Source organism: Aquarana catesbeiana, linkage group LG08 (genome assembly GCF_042186555.1).
Source record: "Aquarana catesbeiana isolate 2022-GZ linkage group LG08, ASM4218655v1, whole genome shotgun sequence".
NCBI lineage: Eukaryota > Metazoa > Chordata > Amphibia > Anura > Ranidae > Aquarana > Aquarana catesbeiana.
In genome coordinates this window covers 101,948,011-101,965,538 of record NC_133331.1, presented here as the reverse complement: position 1 = coordinate 101,965,538, position 17,528 = coordinate 101,948,011, and the positions used below count along the sequence as shown (strand labels likewise).

The window sequence follows — 17,528 nt, the reverse complement described above, 5'->3', positions numbered from 1 at the left end:
AATAGGTCCTTTATATATCTGGTTCTCCCATACTTTGCATATACTATTGCATTATATGAGCAGACCTTTTTTTTGACAATGTAGGACAGAGTTTAAACACAACAGAAATCATAACTGGTATAGTATATATAAATACATTGTTAATGTTTTCTCACCTGTAGTCTTTGGCTTTGCCTAATCTTGAAGTCCTTCCAGAAGACTGTCCACTTATTACTTCATTTTGGATAAGGGTGGTGAGCAGATCCTCTATGTCCTCCTTTTGGACTATTAGTGAACAGCTACTTAATTTCTAAGTCAGTGTTTTATGGCATATGGGAGGGCTCAGAAGGTGACATTCCAATAGGGTGGCGGTAAGGTTGTTTCATTAATATAGTCTTGGTTTTATGGCTCTTCCTCATGGTCCAACTATTAGAAGTCATCATCCTTGCCAGTTTGTTGTAAACAATAAAAAGCATATGCGTATTGTTAACCTATTCATCTCTAGCAGTCACAAATCAAGATTTGCTACTTTGAAAAAACAAAAATGTATTGCTATTATTGCTGGTCTGTTTTAGAGAGGCAGCCATGCAAACACATTTGTAATTGTTTTGCTTTACTTGGGCATTTTAATGTGTGTTTTACATGTTCCTTTATGTAAGCAAGAGCCCTGAAGGGATTTCAGTGGCTGAAATCCAATGGAAAGGGAGAACAGCTTATAGTTACAAATGTTAATATTAACAGAGGGCACATTAAAACTGCTTATGTGGAACCAATATAAATGAGAAAAAAAGGAGGAAGAAGAAGTCATAAAGGTCAATGAAGAGCATGATTAAGGTCAATGTATTAATCTTATACCATCTATGATGTATTACAAAACAAACAGTAGTGATGAACAGAATTAGATTAATACATGTTTCTATCTAAAGCATGCATTAACAAAATGCAACTGTGGACGCACATTCTGTTAAAAAATGTAAAAAGAAGGTTGTATGACGATAATATTTCAGATGTTATTTAAAATAAAATGTTTATGTATTGCCACGTTAATATTGAATTGGAGAACAAAGAGCCTGGAAGTGCTCCCCAAAATGCCAGGTGGGTCAGACAGTGGGGCTGGCCTTCCCTGCTGCAGGTATTAAGTCAGAGAGGGCCTTCAGCAGAGTTGGGAGTGACAAGCACATCCACCTTCCCAGAGAGTATTGACTGGCTTACTTTGTATATCACCCACAGCTGTACCACGCTTTCCACCCCATGTGGCTGCCAATAGTATGCCTAGCAGTCCTCCAGAGGGACACACGTTTCTCCTCCAGCTGACTTTGTGTAATTCAGTTTGTAGTTTGAACTCGGCAAGCAATTTGATGAATTCACTGAATTGTAATTTTGACTGGTTTCTCATCACAAATGCAAAGTAGTCAGATGCTAGGTTTTTGGAAATGTGTACTAGTCCCTGCCATGTTGTAGCTCAATATTTTGGTTGCCTCCTCACAATGTGCCAAAATACTGTACATGTCCTGAATAAGGCTACATGCAGTGAAAAGAAACCCAAACCCACTCCTCCAGAGCCTGTCTTCATGCCATAATCATAGAGGTACTCAATAATGACACCATAGGCAGTCGCAGCCTATTGCATTAGAGTGTGCACCCTAGAGTTCAAACACACATGGGTGTGTGTTTTTTTAATATATATATATATATATATATATATATATATATATATATATATATATATATATAAGCACACACTCTTAAAAAAATGTAGACAAACATTTTAAAATGTATTAAGATATAGAAGGTGTCAGTAGGGCAGATGTTGATGTCAGTGAGACAGTAGATGGTGTCAGTCAGTAGAGCAGAGTATGGTGTCAGTAGAGCAGTGGACGGTATCAGTAGGGCTGATGATGGTGTCAGTAGTTTTTTTTTTTTTACATTTTATTATTTATTTTTTTATAATTTTTAACAATTTAAAAAAAAATTTTTTCAAATATTCTTTTTTAATTTTTTTTTACTATTTTTTTTTTTTATTTGGAGTCCCATTGAGGGGACTTTGGTGAAATATCAGGGGTCTAAACAGACCCCTGATGTCTCACTTTTAAAACAGACAAAGTGACTGAGGACGGAGATTCCCCAGTCCCTTTCTCTACAGCCTCAGCTGCACTGGATAGTAAATGAATGGGAAGTGCTCTGTACTGAGCGGCATTCACAAACTGAAGCATAGAAAGCTGGGAGAGAGTGGGGAGCCCGGGCAGCAGGAGGAATCTGAACCGCAGGGGATGATTAGAGTGTGCCCATGCACACCCAGCACACCCTGTGCGCACGTCTATGCATAGCACACTGCTGCTGCAGCAATGGCCAATGCTGAGTACCAGTGTGTGGGGGTATCACAGATGAGACAGTTGGCAGCCAGCTGTTGTTGGTGCTGTATTTCTGCCAAGCAAAGGCCAAACATGACCACCTAAAGTCCCCACAAGCCTTCCTCGCCTGATCAAGGCCATAAAATGCAGAGAGATGCTGCATACAAATGAGCTTTGCTTTTGTCAAGCAGGACACAGCTTTGATTGTGTAGGCAAGAAATATATGATGTGCACACCAAAAAAATATCTAGCAAAAGAAAAATATATTAAACAAAAGTGTATTAAAGGCCTATCAACACCGCTCAACGCTATGTTACTCAAAGACTTCAATAAACTTCAATAAAACCAGTATATAGTAAAGATAGAGTGAAAATAAATAAATAAGGCACTCCCCATAGAACAATTTCACATCAATTGTGATCACAATAGCAGCTGCTTATAAAAAACCACAAACATATAAAAATAGCAAATTATGCAGTCCAGAAGTCCCGTACACATCAAATGCTATAGCAGCGCTCCTGTCAGTCTTCTTTTTTCTTCTTTTCTCATTTGACCGGCATTCATATTATAAGTTGTATATGAGAAAGAAGGATGATAATGGTGAAAATAGTTCTGAAGATAGATAGTGGTCCTAGTAGATATAAATCCGTGCACCAATCCACCCAGGTCCACCTCACGTGCGTCACTCTCCCCAACGGGGTTTACACTCACCAAAAATCTGCAAAACACACGCCTTGAAATAGTATAGTCATCCGCTATAGGTCAGGTTGGATTGCAGGTCACTGTATATCATAGAAAAGAAAAGCCCACATGGCGTGATCCGGTATAAAATTTATTACAAAGAAATATATAATATAATAATATAAGAAAAATATAATATACTTCCCTCCAAAAAATAAACCCTTAAACACTAAACCCCACCCCTTCAATTTTGTAAATATTTTTTTAACATAGCAGAAAAGATATAATATGAATACATTTGAAAATAAAAATAAAAACCCAATAAAACAGCATAAATAAATCATAAGGGAGCCAGCAGCTAGCCAATTCTTGCAGACACAAAAAGGTAGTCCTAAAAACTGCTGTTGGGACTTTGAGCTGTGACTTTGAATTCCAATTCCACAGTACCGACTCGTAACTCTACCATTGCCTAACTCTACAGTCGGTTATAATTAAAGTGATTGTAAAGTCTCATATTTTTTTTCTTAAGAATAACAAACATGTTATACCTACGTGCTCTGTGCCGTGGTTTTGCAACCCCGTTCCTCCTCTTCTCGGGTCCCTCTTTGGCGCTCCTGGCCCCTCCCTCCTGATGAGTGCCCCCACAGCAAGCAGCTTGCTATGGGGACACTGGAGCCGAGTCGCAGCTCCCTGTGTCCATTCAAAAATGGAGCCCTGGCTAGGCTCTGCCCCCTCTCTCTCCTCATTGGCTCACTGGCTTTAATTGACAGCAGTGGGAGCAAATGGCGCTCCACTGCTGTCTCAGCTAATGAGGAGGAGAGTCCCGGGCAGCCGAGTCTCTTGTGCAACATTTCTGGATAGAGATGGGCTCAGGTAAGTATTAGGGGGGCTGAAGGGGGCTGCTGCACACAGAAGGCGTTTTATCCTAATGCACCGAATGCATTCATTAAAAAAAAAACCTTCTGCCTTTACAATCACTTTAAGCACAAAATGTCTGTGTGAAATGTGTCAACATTTGTTCCTTATTCGCTTGTCTGGTGACAAAAAATTTTGTTAGCATCAGCTCCATAGTGGTATGCGGCCGATTTTTCCCTTTACCCTTGAAACTGCGGTGGTGAGACGGGGCAGGCACCCACACCGGATTGCTGTCTATTAATCACCTGAGCAGTGTTCATAGTATCTTTGGTCTACAGTCACCCAGCCCAAAGTTTTATTCAAGAAGTTGTGCATAAATTAGGTGGCAATACAATGCTAATGCTACCATGTGTAATGACAATGAATCTCTTTTACACAGCCTAGTAATACCAGTATTTTCATCATCTGTCTATATGTTGCCAATAATACCATCAGTGAAGATTTTTTTTTCTGTCATCGATCCAGATGCAACTTCATAAATAGCCCTATAAATCAATAGGATAGTATGTTCCAGAGAGAGAGGGAAAGGAAAGGAGAAAGAGGGAATAAAAAGATGGGGGGATAAAGAGAAAGTGAAAGATGTAGAGCATGGGAGATGGAGAGAAAAAGATTTAGACTCCCTTGAACACAATACAAACAAGTAGACTGACAGCATATCTACATTTAATGAATCAAACTGACTTGAGAAAAATGTTTGAAGGAAAAGGCATTAGTTTAAATGAAGCATTAGGTCAGTATTTGTATGTAACAGAAACTGGAGGTTGGTGAATGGTGATCAATCAATGTTAAACATCCACAGGTATTAGAATGAGAACATGCTTATTAGGCTTACCTGTCCATATGTAATTACACACTTCAGCACAATTTTCAGTAAGGTGAACCATCCTGACATGTACCTTGGAGGTGAGCCTGACGTGCAGAGGGAGACTTCTTGTACAGCCCTGGTTTCAGAGTCACTGGAGTTGTGACAGTGATCGTAGGAGTACAGTGAGGTATGAGTGCCTGCAGGGTTCTCTTGGCTGAAGATGATGGCAGCTGAACAAGCCGGCTCTTAGGTGCTGTGGATTTAGGGTACAGGATGCAGGTGCACTTGTGGATGCAGATCAGCAGATGCAGGAGCGCTGAGGGCAGCAATTGCAGATGCACAAAGATGCAGGACAGCAGGCAGGAGAAAGGTCAAACAAACCATGTCATACACAGCGGATCAGTGAGCAGAGACAGCAGGCAAGGAATGGTCAGAGTTCAGGCCGGGTTGGTAACAGAGGATCAGGCAGACAAGTAAACAGAGCAAGGATAGCGAAGAAGCGAAGGGTCAGGACTGGAGACAGCAGTGAGGTCAGGAAGCCGGGTAAGTTTAGATCAGATGCAGGCTCAGGATCAGGTCACAGGGTAAATCTGCAAATCAAACAGCAAAGAACTGGTGCAGCTGAAACCCCTTTTGAAGGTCACTGTGCGCCAAGGAATAGTTACTGTGTGCGTGTGCTCGATCCCTGTGATCTGCGCACGCCCCTGAGCATTAGTGCACGTCTGTTCACAGATGGATGCCTGTTGCGCCTCTGTGATCCTGTGTGCTTTATGCCGCGTACACACAAGTGGACTTTTCGACCGGACTGGTCTGACAGTCTATCCGATGGACTTTCGGCGGACTTCCGACGGACTTTCCCAACGAACAGACTTGCCTACACACGATCACACCAAAGTCCGACTTATTCGTCCGTGATGACGTATGACTGGACTAAAATAAGGAAGTTGATAGCCAGTAGCCAATAGCTGCCCTAGCGTCAGTTTTCGTCCATCGGACTAGCATACAGAGGAGCGGACTTTTCAATAGCAACTGGGTCCGGTGGAGTTCCGACGTAAAGATTTGAAACATGTTCCAAATCTAAAGTCCGTCAGATTTTTGACTGGTCCGTCGGAACCAGTCTGGTCGAAAAGTCCACTCGTGTGTACGCGGCATGCAGAACTAGGAGCAGTATGTTCATGACACATACAGTATATTCTCATTTCTGCCAGTGTTCTTACTTAAACATATCCCACCATTCCAGAACCTATTGCATAATCTTTTTATTCTATTTTTTTACTTTTTAGTGCTTACCTCAGCAAGAACCAGTGGTTATGATGGGTCCTCTGTTTTGCCTGGACTCTTTAACCACTTGCTGTCAGCGATGTACCCATATATCTCTAGACTTCAAGTGGTTATACTGGGATGATGCCTGCAGCTGCAGGTATCATCCTGGTACTGTTTTTTTAGAGCAAACGCTCTCTTGTAAAAGCAATCCTTGTAAAAGCAAGCCACTGGATTACATTTACAAGCAGCGAGAGTGGACTCCCCCCCTCACGCTGCCTTCCGCAGTTTCATTGGGCTGTCCCATCCCACTGGGACACCCGATCAACCAGCCCATGTTCTGCCAAAACAGCCAACCGGCCAAAATCTCCAACCAGGTCACTTCCAGTGATTCTCCAGCAGCAGTAATTCAAGATATCGATGAATTACCTGTTTTCACAGAACACCGGCAGCGTATACAATACGGTACACGATATAATAAGCAGGGCTCAAAATTTCAAGTCCTAAACTACTAGCAAGGCCTCAGGGGTTACTTGCCACCAGTGCCCCAATCAATCCCTACCCTGCCCTGCCCCTGAACATGCCCTCATAAGTTATCTCATGAAATGACACTTAAATGTTTTATGCAAAAATAAGTTACAAAAATAAATATTAACAACAACTTTATCAGTGCACCCTCACCTGTGCCCCTCAATGCAGACTCACCTGCGCTCATCAATGCAGCCTCACCTGTGCCCACTTTTGCAGACACACTGTGCCCACTATTGCAGTCTCACTGTGCCCACCATTGCAGCCACACTGTTCCCACCATTGCAGCCACACTGTGCCCACCATTGCAGCCACACTGTGCCCACCATTGCAGCCACCCTATGCCCACCATTGCAGCCACATTGTGTCCGTTGCAGCCACACTGTTCCCGTTGCAGCCACACTGTGTCCGTTGCAGCCACACTGAGCCAATGCAATCTCACTGTGCCCATTGCAACCACACTGTGCCCATTGCAGCCACACTGTGCCCATATCAGCCTCACTGTGCCCATATCAACCTCACTGTGCCCATTTTAGTCTCACTGTGCCAATTGCAGCATCACTGTGCCCATTGCAACCACACTGTGCCCATTTCAGCCTCACTGTGCCCATTGCAACCACACTGTGCCCATATCAGCCTCACTGTGCCCATTGCAGTCTCACTGTGCCCATTGCAACCACACTGTGCCCATATCAGCCTTACTGTGCCCAATGCAGTCTCACTGTGCCCATTGCAGCCTCGCCTGGGCAAAGGAATGCATGGCTGGAGGAAGAGGAGAGCCGCAGGATAGCATGCTGTTACCGGCGCTTACATTATAATTGTCTCCGCTCTGCTCGACACAGCCCCGCCTCCTCCTGACCCATGCCTGTGATAGATCAAACGCATCCCAGCATTGGACCGGCATTCTGTCTATTACAGGCGCAGGGCCTGAGTGGGGCCCACCCGGGGCCCACTCAATCCCTACCCTGCCCGGCCCCTGAACATGCCCTCATAAGTTATCTCATGAAATGACACTTAAATGTTTTATGCAAAAATAAGTTACAAAAATAAATATTAACAACAACTTTATCAGTGAAGCCTCACCTGTGCCCCTCAATGCAGCCTCACCTGTGCTCATCAATGCAGCCTCCCCTGCGCTCATCAATGCAGCCTCACCTGTGCCCACTTTTGCAGACACACTGTGCCCACTATTGCAGCCTCACTGTGCCCACCATTGCAGCCACACTGTGCCCACCATTGCAGCCACACTGTGCCCACCATTGCAGCCACACTATGCCCACCATTGCAGCCACATTGTGGCCGTTGCAGCCACTCTGTGCCCATTGCAGCCACTCTGTGCCTGTTGCAGCCACACTGTACCCATTGCAGTCTCACTGTGCCCATTGCAACCACACTGTGCCCATATCAGCCACACTGTGCCCATATCAGCCTCACTGTGCCCATTGTAGTCTCACTGTGCCAATTGCAGCATCACTGTGCCCATTGCAACCACACTGCGCCCATAGCAGCCTCATTGTGCCCATTGCAACCACACTGTGCCCATATCATCCTCTCTGTGCTCATTGCAGTCTCACTGTGCCCATTGCAGCCACACTGTGCCCATTGCAACCACACTGTGGCCATTGCAATCTCACTGTGCCCATTGCAACCACACTGTGCCCATATCAGCCTTACTGTGCCCAGTGCAGTCTCACTGTGCCCATTGCAGCCTCGCCTGGGCAGAGGAATGCATGGCTGGAGGAAGAGGAGAGCCGCAGGATAGCACGCTGTTACTGGCGCTTACATTATATTTGTCTCCGCTCTGCTCGACACAGCCCCGCCTCCTCCTGACCCATGCCTGTGATAGATCAAACGCATCCCAGCATTGGACCGGCATTCTGTCTATCACAGGCGCAGGTCAGGAGGAGGCGGGGCTGTGTCGAGCAGAGCGGAGATAATTATAATGTAAGCGCCGGTAACAGCGTGCTATCCTGCGGCTCTCCTCTTCCTCCCCGGATCGATCGCTGGGAGAGCGGCTCCCAATTAACCCCGCCGGCGGTGCTCTCCCCCCCTCTACCAGGCAGGCAGCCCAGCTCGCAAGCCCCCATTTTCCACTTGCAAAATGCGAGTAGGCGAGTGGAAAATTTGAGGGCTGTAATAAGTAAACATTGTTAGTCCGCCCGCTAATAACTCACAACATGGCCGCCTCCAAGGCAGTGGCAACTTTTTTTCTCCTTAGCCGGTGTTCTGTCAAAACAATCAACTCATCGTATACCATTGTGTATACGCTGTCGGTGTTCTGTGAAAACAGCCAACTCGTCCAAATCTCCAAATACAGCTGCTGGAGAGTCACCGAAAGTGAGGTGGTTGGAGATTTTGGTGAGTTGGCTGTTTTGGCAGAACACCGGTGCTTCCGCTGGCTGATCATAGAGAAGAACAAAGACTGGAACTGCTTTGTATGTCTCTATAATACAGGGAATTAGAAGCGATGACCTGACATACCCAGATGTAAACGGCACCAGTTTTAAAAATGAAAAGAATTTGATCACACCGATCTTGGTGTGATCAAATGCTTTTAAAGGTAGACACCCAGATCTCTCCATAAAGAGTATCTATCACATGCCTATTGCTGCAATAAGAATGTTTACATTCCTTGTGACAGCAATAAAAGTGATAAAAAAATGAAAAGTGACAGTGTAAATATAAAAATAAATAAAAAATAAAAAAAACAAAAAACAAATTGAAAGTGCCCCCCGTGCTCGCGTGCAAAAGCAAATGCACATTCGGTCCCGCATGCGCGCAAACAGCGTTCATCACACACATGTGATGTATGACCGCGAATGTCAGATCATGGGCAGTAATTCTAGCACCAGACCTCCTGTGTAAATCTAAAGTGGTACTGTAAAGGCTTTTAAATCATCGCCTATGGGTAGTAGTTCAAATGTATGTAGCTTCTCGCCATCGTATGGGCATGCACAGTTTTAATAAGTGACATGTTTGGTATCTGATTACTTTTTTTTTACCAAAAATGGGTTATATATTGTTTTTTTACATTAAAATAAAAAAAACTGTATTTTTTAAACTTGCGCATATACCATGTGACATAAAAAAATGCACCAATCTATTCTCTATGGCCTCTGCTTTAAGAAAATATATAATGTTTGGAGGTTCTAAGAAATGTTCTAGCAAAAAACACTGATTGTTATATTGTAAACAAAAAGTGCCAGGAAAGGCCTGAGGGTCAAGTGGTTAAACTGCTTGGTCCCTACTGAAACACCAGGTTGTAAACTGTTCAAACCAAGAGTTAGTATATTGCCACACCATACCAGTATTCACTAAATAGGCCACAGACTGCTGAGTGATAAGATAAAGGAAGTATATTGTAATCAAGCAAGTTAACAAGGCATAAACCAGTAGACAGGCAGTTCAACATGTTTAAAGCTGCTGAACTAAATAGGGTGAACACTGGCCTAAATTATGTCAATTATTATACTGCAGTGATGCTAAGCCAATTTTAACCAATGCAATCTGGATCTCAAGTATCAGTGTTAGCTAGTCCAAAAGAGTAAAGATCCTTGTGTGCACACATTGCATACAGCCCCAATGGTGGGTGTGTTCCTAATGAAGGGGTAACCCTGGAGGTGACAGCAAAGTACCTGGCACCTCAATGTCAATGTTGGCTAGCATTCATTGGGGCCCTTCTATAAAGTGGTGCACATAAAGCTGTCCTTTTAAAAGTGTGTAATGGATGGCTGATGGGCTGCTGAAAAGGATCGATCTCTATTGCCTTAAATGTGTGAGAGTAGAGATAAGAGCAGAAGATTTGGCTCACCCCTAAAGACATGCAATGAGTCTGGTCCTGTACGCGGTCTGCTGTGCTAAAAGTCTCTGAACCTCCTGTTCAGGTTACCACGAGACTCAGCTCTGGTCCTCATAAACCTCTTACTGACACAGGCAACAGGTGTCTCCAGCTCTGGTCCCAGCTCAGCGAAAGACCTCTCAGTGTCTCAGTCCCAGGATCTCTCTCATACAGTGCACAGACTCGAGAAAGTGATCTGCATTGTCTCTTTCCCAGCACGGGTCTCCCCAATGTCTAAGGAATTGTCCAGAAAAAACACTGATCTCTCCTCCTCTGTGTGGCAAGCAATTCTGGATATCAAAATCTGCAGCTCCATTAGCCTCCATTGACTTTTATTGTGCAGCGCCCCTTTAAGGACTACAGTTTTCAGAATCCTTAGCATCTGCATTATAAATACTCACCCCCCCCCCCCTGTATGGCTCAGGTCTTCTGCTGCCAGGAGGGAGGGGGAACAGGAGCGAGCGGGAGGATTTCACACAGAGCTGCTTCGATACTCACACAGCAGGGAAGCTCAGGGTGAGAGTTGTGGAGGATCACACAGCCAGCAGCACCTGGCTACATTTTGTTTTTTAGTAGGATAATAAAAGGTTAACTGCGGACAACTATGAAAGGCCACTATCTAATCCATTTATGTATTAATTAAAAAATATGAAGGTGTTTTTAAAAACAGCCTGTATAAGCAATGTCTTTATATTCGTTTCCTATTATACTTACCCAACAGGAATTAAACTAGAAAAATGAAGGCCTATTAGGTTATAAACTGCATTGTGCCGTACAGTTAATGCAATTCTGAGCATGAGTAGTGATTCTCCTTCAATGGCCAATCAGCAGGCTGGGGACAGGTCAATGATCAAGCTAATTTTCTTAAATGCAGTAAAGTCACCAACCTTGCTATACTGTCTTGAGCGGCTGGACTGCAAGTCTGGCTGAATAGGATTACAAATGTTTTATCAGCCAAGACATTTTAAACATGTAATTCAGTGGTGTTTTTAGCTACAGTACTTGCCTAGAAATTAGCTTTAATTATACTCAGACAGTGGTGAAACTAATTCCATAGGTGCAAGTGAAAGTACCACAGGGCCTGTGGATTATGAGGCTCAATGTCACCAATTTGTCCTTCCTGTACGCTCCCCTCCCTGTCTTCTTTATGAGTCCTCATAAGAAGTGCTGACAATATTTATTACAATACTTGAGCTACCTGCTAGGGATTTAAGCATTTTTAATGAAAATATAGCATCTGCATATGCTTCAGATATGACTAGCTGAAATTCAGACAAAACGATCCAAATATTTCATACGCTTTGACATCAGGTCAAAAAGGAAAAACTAACAGCAGAGAGGCCAGCTGCCAAGAGCCCCAATGGCTTCTGACCAAAACATCTGAGAGGCAGCTGGCAGCTTCCTACCTGTTTTAAATGTATGCAATGTGCAGCACCACCATTACCCTCAGTACTGTCAACAATGTGTGTCTGGACTTTTCCAGCTGCAGGGGAAACATTAAATATTTAGCAATTAAGAGCCTCAGTTTAAACCCTGACCATTATCCCTTGTTATTTGTAGGAGCTAATTCCGTTGTGTGCTTTTGTTACCTCTTCTGTGTAAAGTTCCGCAAAACAGAAACTGAACATGCAAATGTGGCATATTTTGTTACCAGAGTGGATTTTACTACCAAAAACCTTGCACATTACAACGCAAACGCCTATACAAACGGAAGTGTTAAATAACAGACCAAGCCAGCTGTGCTAACCTCGAACACAAAGTTCAGCTCTATCACGTTATACAACTTGAGAAGGTCCCATGTAAATATGTGAATATGGACAGGTGGGAATGTCCTGGCAAATTTTTGTAGTAATTCACTAGGGTAACATTTTTTTAAACCTTAATGTTTTGCTTGTGTTTACATTTTGGCCAATTCTGACCCATTAAACCTTTTCTGCCAGCCATTTTTTTGCAGCACTAACATCTGCAGGCTGATTCTTGGAAGAAAACACCAGTGTCTTGTGTCTTTACTAGAGTGGTAACTCTTGGAACCCTAACATCAGTACATCATAGAGGAAAAACCTGCCTGAACACAGAATTCCCCTTAAATTATATAGCACAGAGGCCTTCTTATACCCAGGTCCAACAATATGAAACCCAAGCCTTAAAGTGGATGTAAACCCACTCTCATCCTTTCTAAACTACTGTCATAGTGGTTATCTATAAGGATATACATGCCTACTGCATGTATCTTTACCTGTCAAATGTCTCCCCTCTGTCTATTATGAGACCCAAAAACCTGCAGATTCTGTGGGTGGGTCTGTTGTCTGGAGCTCAGTGGGTGGAGTCGTGATGTCAGTAGACTCCCCATCCACCTCTACACTCCCCTTGTCAACATGCATTTTCTCCTGCGTATTTCTGCTATGATCACTAACATCTAGTCAAAACCCAGAAAAGTCACCACATAACTTCAGCATGCCCAATCATTCTGAAGTGTGGAGCAGCCAATCCTGGGAGAGCTGGAGAAGAAAGGAGGAGGGGATCTGAATGTTTCTCTTAGGCTCCTGCATGAGATATGTAAAGCACCTGTCATTTACAGCAAGGGGGAAGAACTGACTCCTATTTCTCTGTGTGTCAGTGTTTATCTCACTGAAAAAAAATAACAGGACTGCTGAGAGCTGAATTAACTCTTTGTGGCAAGACTGGGCACAGATGACATGAAATCCTATACTGTACAAGGTGCAAGCCTTAATTAAAAAACATTTTCTTGGGTTTACATCCACTTTAAATAGAAAACAGTACCTGTAACCAAACCATTCAATTCAACAAAAATCTTCTAAGATTATACAGTATCTCACAAAAGTGAGTACACCCCTCCCATAGCAGCCCAGCTCCAATATATTGCCCATGTTATCCCCAAGAAGACTACCAGGGTGGGGGGCAAAGGAGACCCAACCATGGCCCTTCTTACACAGGTCGCAGGAACAAATAATGTAGCCATGGGTCTGAAAGCATTGGCCTTTGCTAAATCTAATAAACTCAATCCCTACGTATGTCCTAATGCAAAAGATATGGAACAAAGTTAGACAGCTACAGGATGTCACTGGTTTCATTGGCTATAGTCCAATTTGGAACAATAAATACAATGAGGAACTACAATACCTTATATGTACAGCAAGATGGAATTTCTATGGTATCACACACCTGGTGCATATCTTTACTAGCGGGAAATTGTGCTCCTTTCAAGAATTACGGGCTAAATTTGGGCTGCCCCAATCCCTGTATTTCCCTTATGTGCAGCTACACCATGCGGTGAGATCGCAGGCAGGCAGAGTCCTATGGATACAATCTCCGACTCCTGTCTTCCACTACGTGACGGAATTATCCCACTGTAAGGGTTTTATCTCCAGATCTTATTCCATGCTAATGTCCATATTTCAAAACAGCTTCCCAACCAGAGTAATAACCAGCTGGGAGAACAATGTGGGTATGTTTGAGGAAGACCAATGGGAGGAGGTACTACGTACCATACAATTGTACTCTCTCAATACAGCACAACGTCTGTCCCAGCTCTTTATTGTCTTACGGGTACATTTCTTGCCAGATTGTACAGGATGGGCATACGAGAAAATTCAGACTGTACTAGGTGCTCTAGAGACTCTAGAGACCATGGTGTTGCCCAAAACTGCATCTCTTTTGGAAGGGAGTTATTGCAACTATTAACCACTTGTCGACTGCTGCATGCCGATATACGTCAGCACAATGGCAGCAGTGGGCAAATGTACATTCCCTTTAATTTGTGGGGCTAGTGGGCTTGCGCGTGCTGCCGGTGGGGTGCGTTACAGTGCCTGCGGCTCCCACGGACTTGATGTCCGCCGGTATCCCGCAATCATGTCACGGGGTGGCAGAATGGGGAGATGCCTATGTAAACAAGGCATTTCCCTGTTCTGCCTAGTGACATGACAGGGATTTACTACTCCCTGTCATCGGGAGCTGTGATCGCTGGCATGTCAGTGGTAGCCCATCCCCCCACAGTTAGAATCACTCCCTAGGACACACTTAACCCCTTGATCGCCCCCTAGTGTTTAACCCCTTCCCTGCCAGTGTCATTTACACAGTAATCAGTGCATTTTTATAGCACTGATCGCTGTATAAATGACAATGGTCTCAAAATAGTGTCAAAAGTGTCCGATGTGTCCGCCATAATGTTGCAGTTGCGATAAAAATTGCAGATCGCCGCCATTACGAATAAAAAAATAATAATAATAAAAATGCCATAAAACTATCCCCTATTTTGTAGACGATATAACTTTTGCGCAAACCAATCAATATACGCTTATTGTGATTTTTTTTCACTGGCAGTGAAGGGGTTAACCACTAGGGGGCGATGAAGGCACCGGACATCGAGTCCGCCGTTCCCGCAAGGACAGTCAAGCTGTACGCAGCAGGCACATGCGTGGCGCTACAGGTACGCCCATTTGCCCACCGCTGCCATTGTGCCGATGTATATCGGCGTGCCGCGCTCGGCAACTGGTTAATACACTTACATTTTTTTCCTACCACCAGTTTCAATGTGCAACTGACCACAATCATTCATCCTCCAGGAGGGTATATTTATATAGCTATCAATAATCGGTGAATTTCACATTTACTGCTTTATAAATATGCCCCTTGCAGAATGTCAAGACTGGACGTCCCCTAACTGTCCACAGACACAATGTAGGTAGAAGGCAGCAGCACACTCATCTTATGATAAAAACCACAGGGTTTTTTCTTTCATACTACAGCAATGTGTCAACTTTCTTGGTCATGACAACCTCTGCAACATCTCAAGAATACGCCCCTTTTTAACCACTTCAGCTGTTCCAGAAGTTTTACCCCCCCTTCCTGACCGGGCCATTTTTTGCGATATGGCACTGCATTGCTTTAACTGACAATTACGTGGTCGTGTGACACTGTACCTAAATAAAATTGATCTTTTTTTCCTACAAATAGAGTTTTCTTTTGGTGGTTTTTGATCACCTCTGCGGTTTTAATTTTTTTGGACTAGAAACAAAGAACAACTGACAATTTTGAAAAAAAAAAACAATATATCTTAAGCCTTGTACACGACCCAATTGTTGGCAGCGGATTGTGTGATGACAGACTGTTTGCCTAAAATCCGACCATTAGTACCCTCCTTTAGACAATTGTTGTCCAACTTTTGGCCAACAAATGTTGGACGGCAGACTAGTAAATTTTCTGTGGACAATGGTCTGTTGTCAGATATTCGTATTGTCTGTACACAAGTCCGTCACACAATAGTCCAAAGTACAAACACGCATGCTCGGAATAAATGCTCACCAAACGCGACATTAGCAGAAGGTGCCCAAAGGGTGACGCTCAAGAGCTGAAATTCCACGTAGTATGTCACTACGTTCGTGTTTGTTGGCCGACAATTGTGTTCCGTTAGTATGCAAGACAAGATTCTGGCACACGCCCTTTTGACAAAAGTCTGACGCTCTGTTGACCAACAATCCCATCATGTGTACGAAGCTTTACTTTCTGCTGTAAAACACATCCAATAAAAAATTTTTAAAAATTTAATTTCTTCATCAATTTAGGCCAATATGTATTCTGCTACATATTTTTGGTAAAAAATCCCAATAAGCATATATTGATTGGTTTGCGCAAAAGTTACAGCATCTACAAACTATGGGATATTTATTTTTTTTTTACTTGTAATGGCAGTGATAGTGGGACTGCAATATTGCGGCAGATGACACCTAACTGACACTTTTGATGCTTTTTTGGGGACCAGTGACATTACTACAGTGATCAACGCTAAAAATAGCAGGGAAGGGGTTAACATCAGGGGTGATCAAAGGGTCAAATGTGTGCCTAGGGGATGATTACTAACTGTGGGGAGGTGCTTTTACTACTTGAAGACATGAATCGGTGTTCCTGCTTCACAGGAACACAGGATCCATGTCTTCTGTACTCACGGAATGACAGTCTGTCTTGTTTACATAGGCAGATTGTCATTCTGTCAGAGGACCGAACGATTGGCAGGTCCTGGCAGACATCGAGTCCTCGGGACCTGCTGATCCGCTCCCGCTGTGTAAAATCACAGCAGGAGCGAGCCGCCGGCAGTGCACGCTCTTGCCAAAAACCCAAAAGTGCAGATTCTGTGATTCTGCACAAAGCGGCCATCCTGTAGCAGTAAAACTTCTATGGGGTGGTCGGAAAGTGGTTGACTATTGACACCACTACGTTTCTGATTCACTCCCTGTTCATCTCCCGTTCCCTCCTCAGTGGATTACCTTTACATAGGCTATCCCCTTCACTCTATCATGAATGCTTCGGCAAGACTCATCCACCTTACCAACCGCTCAATGTCCTCCAACCCTCTCTTCCAATCCCTCCACTGGCTTCCACTAACCCAATGTTAGTACAAACAGCAACTTACAAAGCCATCCACAACTATGCCCCCCCGCTACATCACTAACCTGGTCTCAAAATATCAACCAAGCCGATCTCTTTCGTCCTCCCAAGACCTCCTGCTCTCTAGCTCCCTTCTCACCTCCTCCCATGCTTGCCTCCAGGATTTCTCTAGAGCTTCTCCCATCCTTTGGAACTCCCTACCCCAATCTGTCTGACTGTCTCCTAATATATCCATCTTTAGATGATCCCTGAAAACCCTTCTCTTTAAAGAAGCCTATCCTGCTTCTAACTAATCCACTGTTTTTTACTTTTTCCATCAGTTCATCCCGCACAGTTATTACCTTTTGTATCACTTGCAGGCCCTAACTGGCCATAGGGCACACCGGCATATGCCCAGTGGGCCAGGGCTGCCAGACAGCATGTCAATTTTGGGCCTGACTCTGACTTCCTGGGCAGCTGCTTGGGCCGGCCCCTGCTCACCCGCTGCCGGGCTCTCCGTGGCCAACTCCGCGGAGAGGGCTGCATCCATGTCCTTCTGGCCGGGTCCCCAGTCCCCACCGCCCACTCCCAAGGCAGCTGGGCTGCTCCTTGGGCTGATGCCGCTCACCCAGCCTCACCGCGGCCAGCTCTGCAGCTGTCCAATCTGATTCTGGTGCAGACAAAAAAGGGTCCTGCACCAGTGTGGTGTAAATGCAGTGCGATTTGAGCCATACAAATCCATGGGTCAAATCGCACCCCAGAGATACCACATTCACACAGGGATGTGCTG

At 44.2% G+C, this 17,528-nt stretch overlaps 1 protein-coding gene across 1 annotated transcript in view; it reads right to left on the bottom strand.

The window, feature by feature from the left end:
- TMEM52B (transmembrane protein 52B) overlaps positions 1-17,288 on the bottom strand; it is a 50,739-nt gene extending 33,451 nt beyond the window's left edge. The window contains 1 exon segment of the mRNA XM_073597630.1: positions 17,240-17,288. Within this exon segment, the coding sequence (XP_073453731.1) occupies positions 17,240-17,288 (49 nt within the window).
- Between the last annotated feature and the right edge of the window lie 240 nt (positions 17,289-17,528).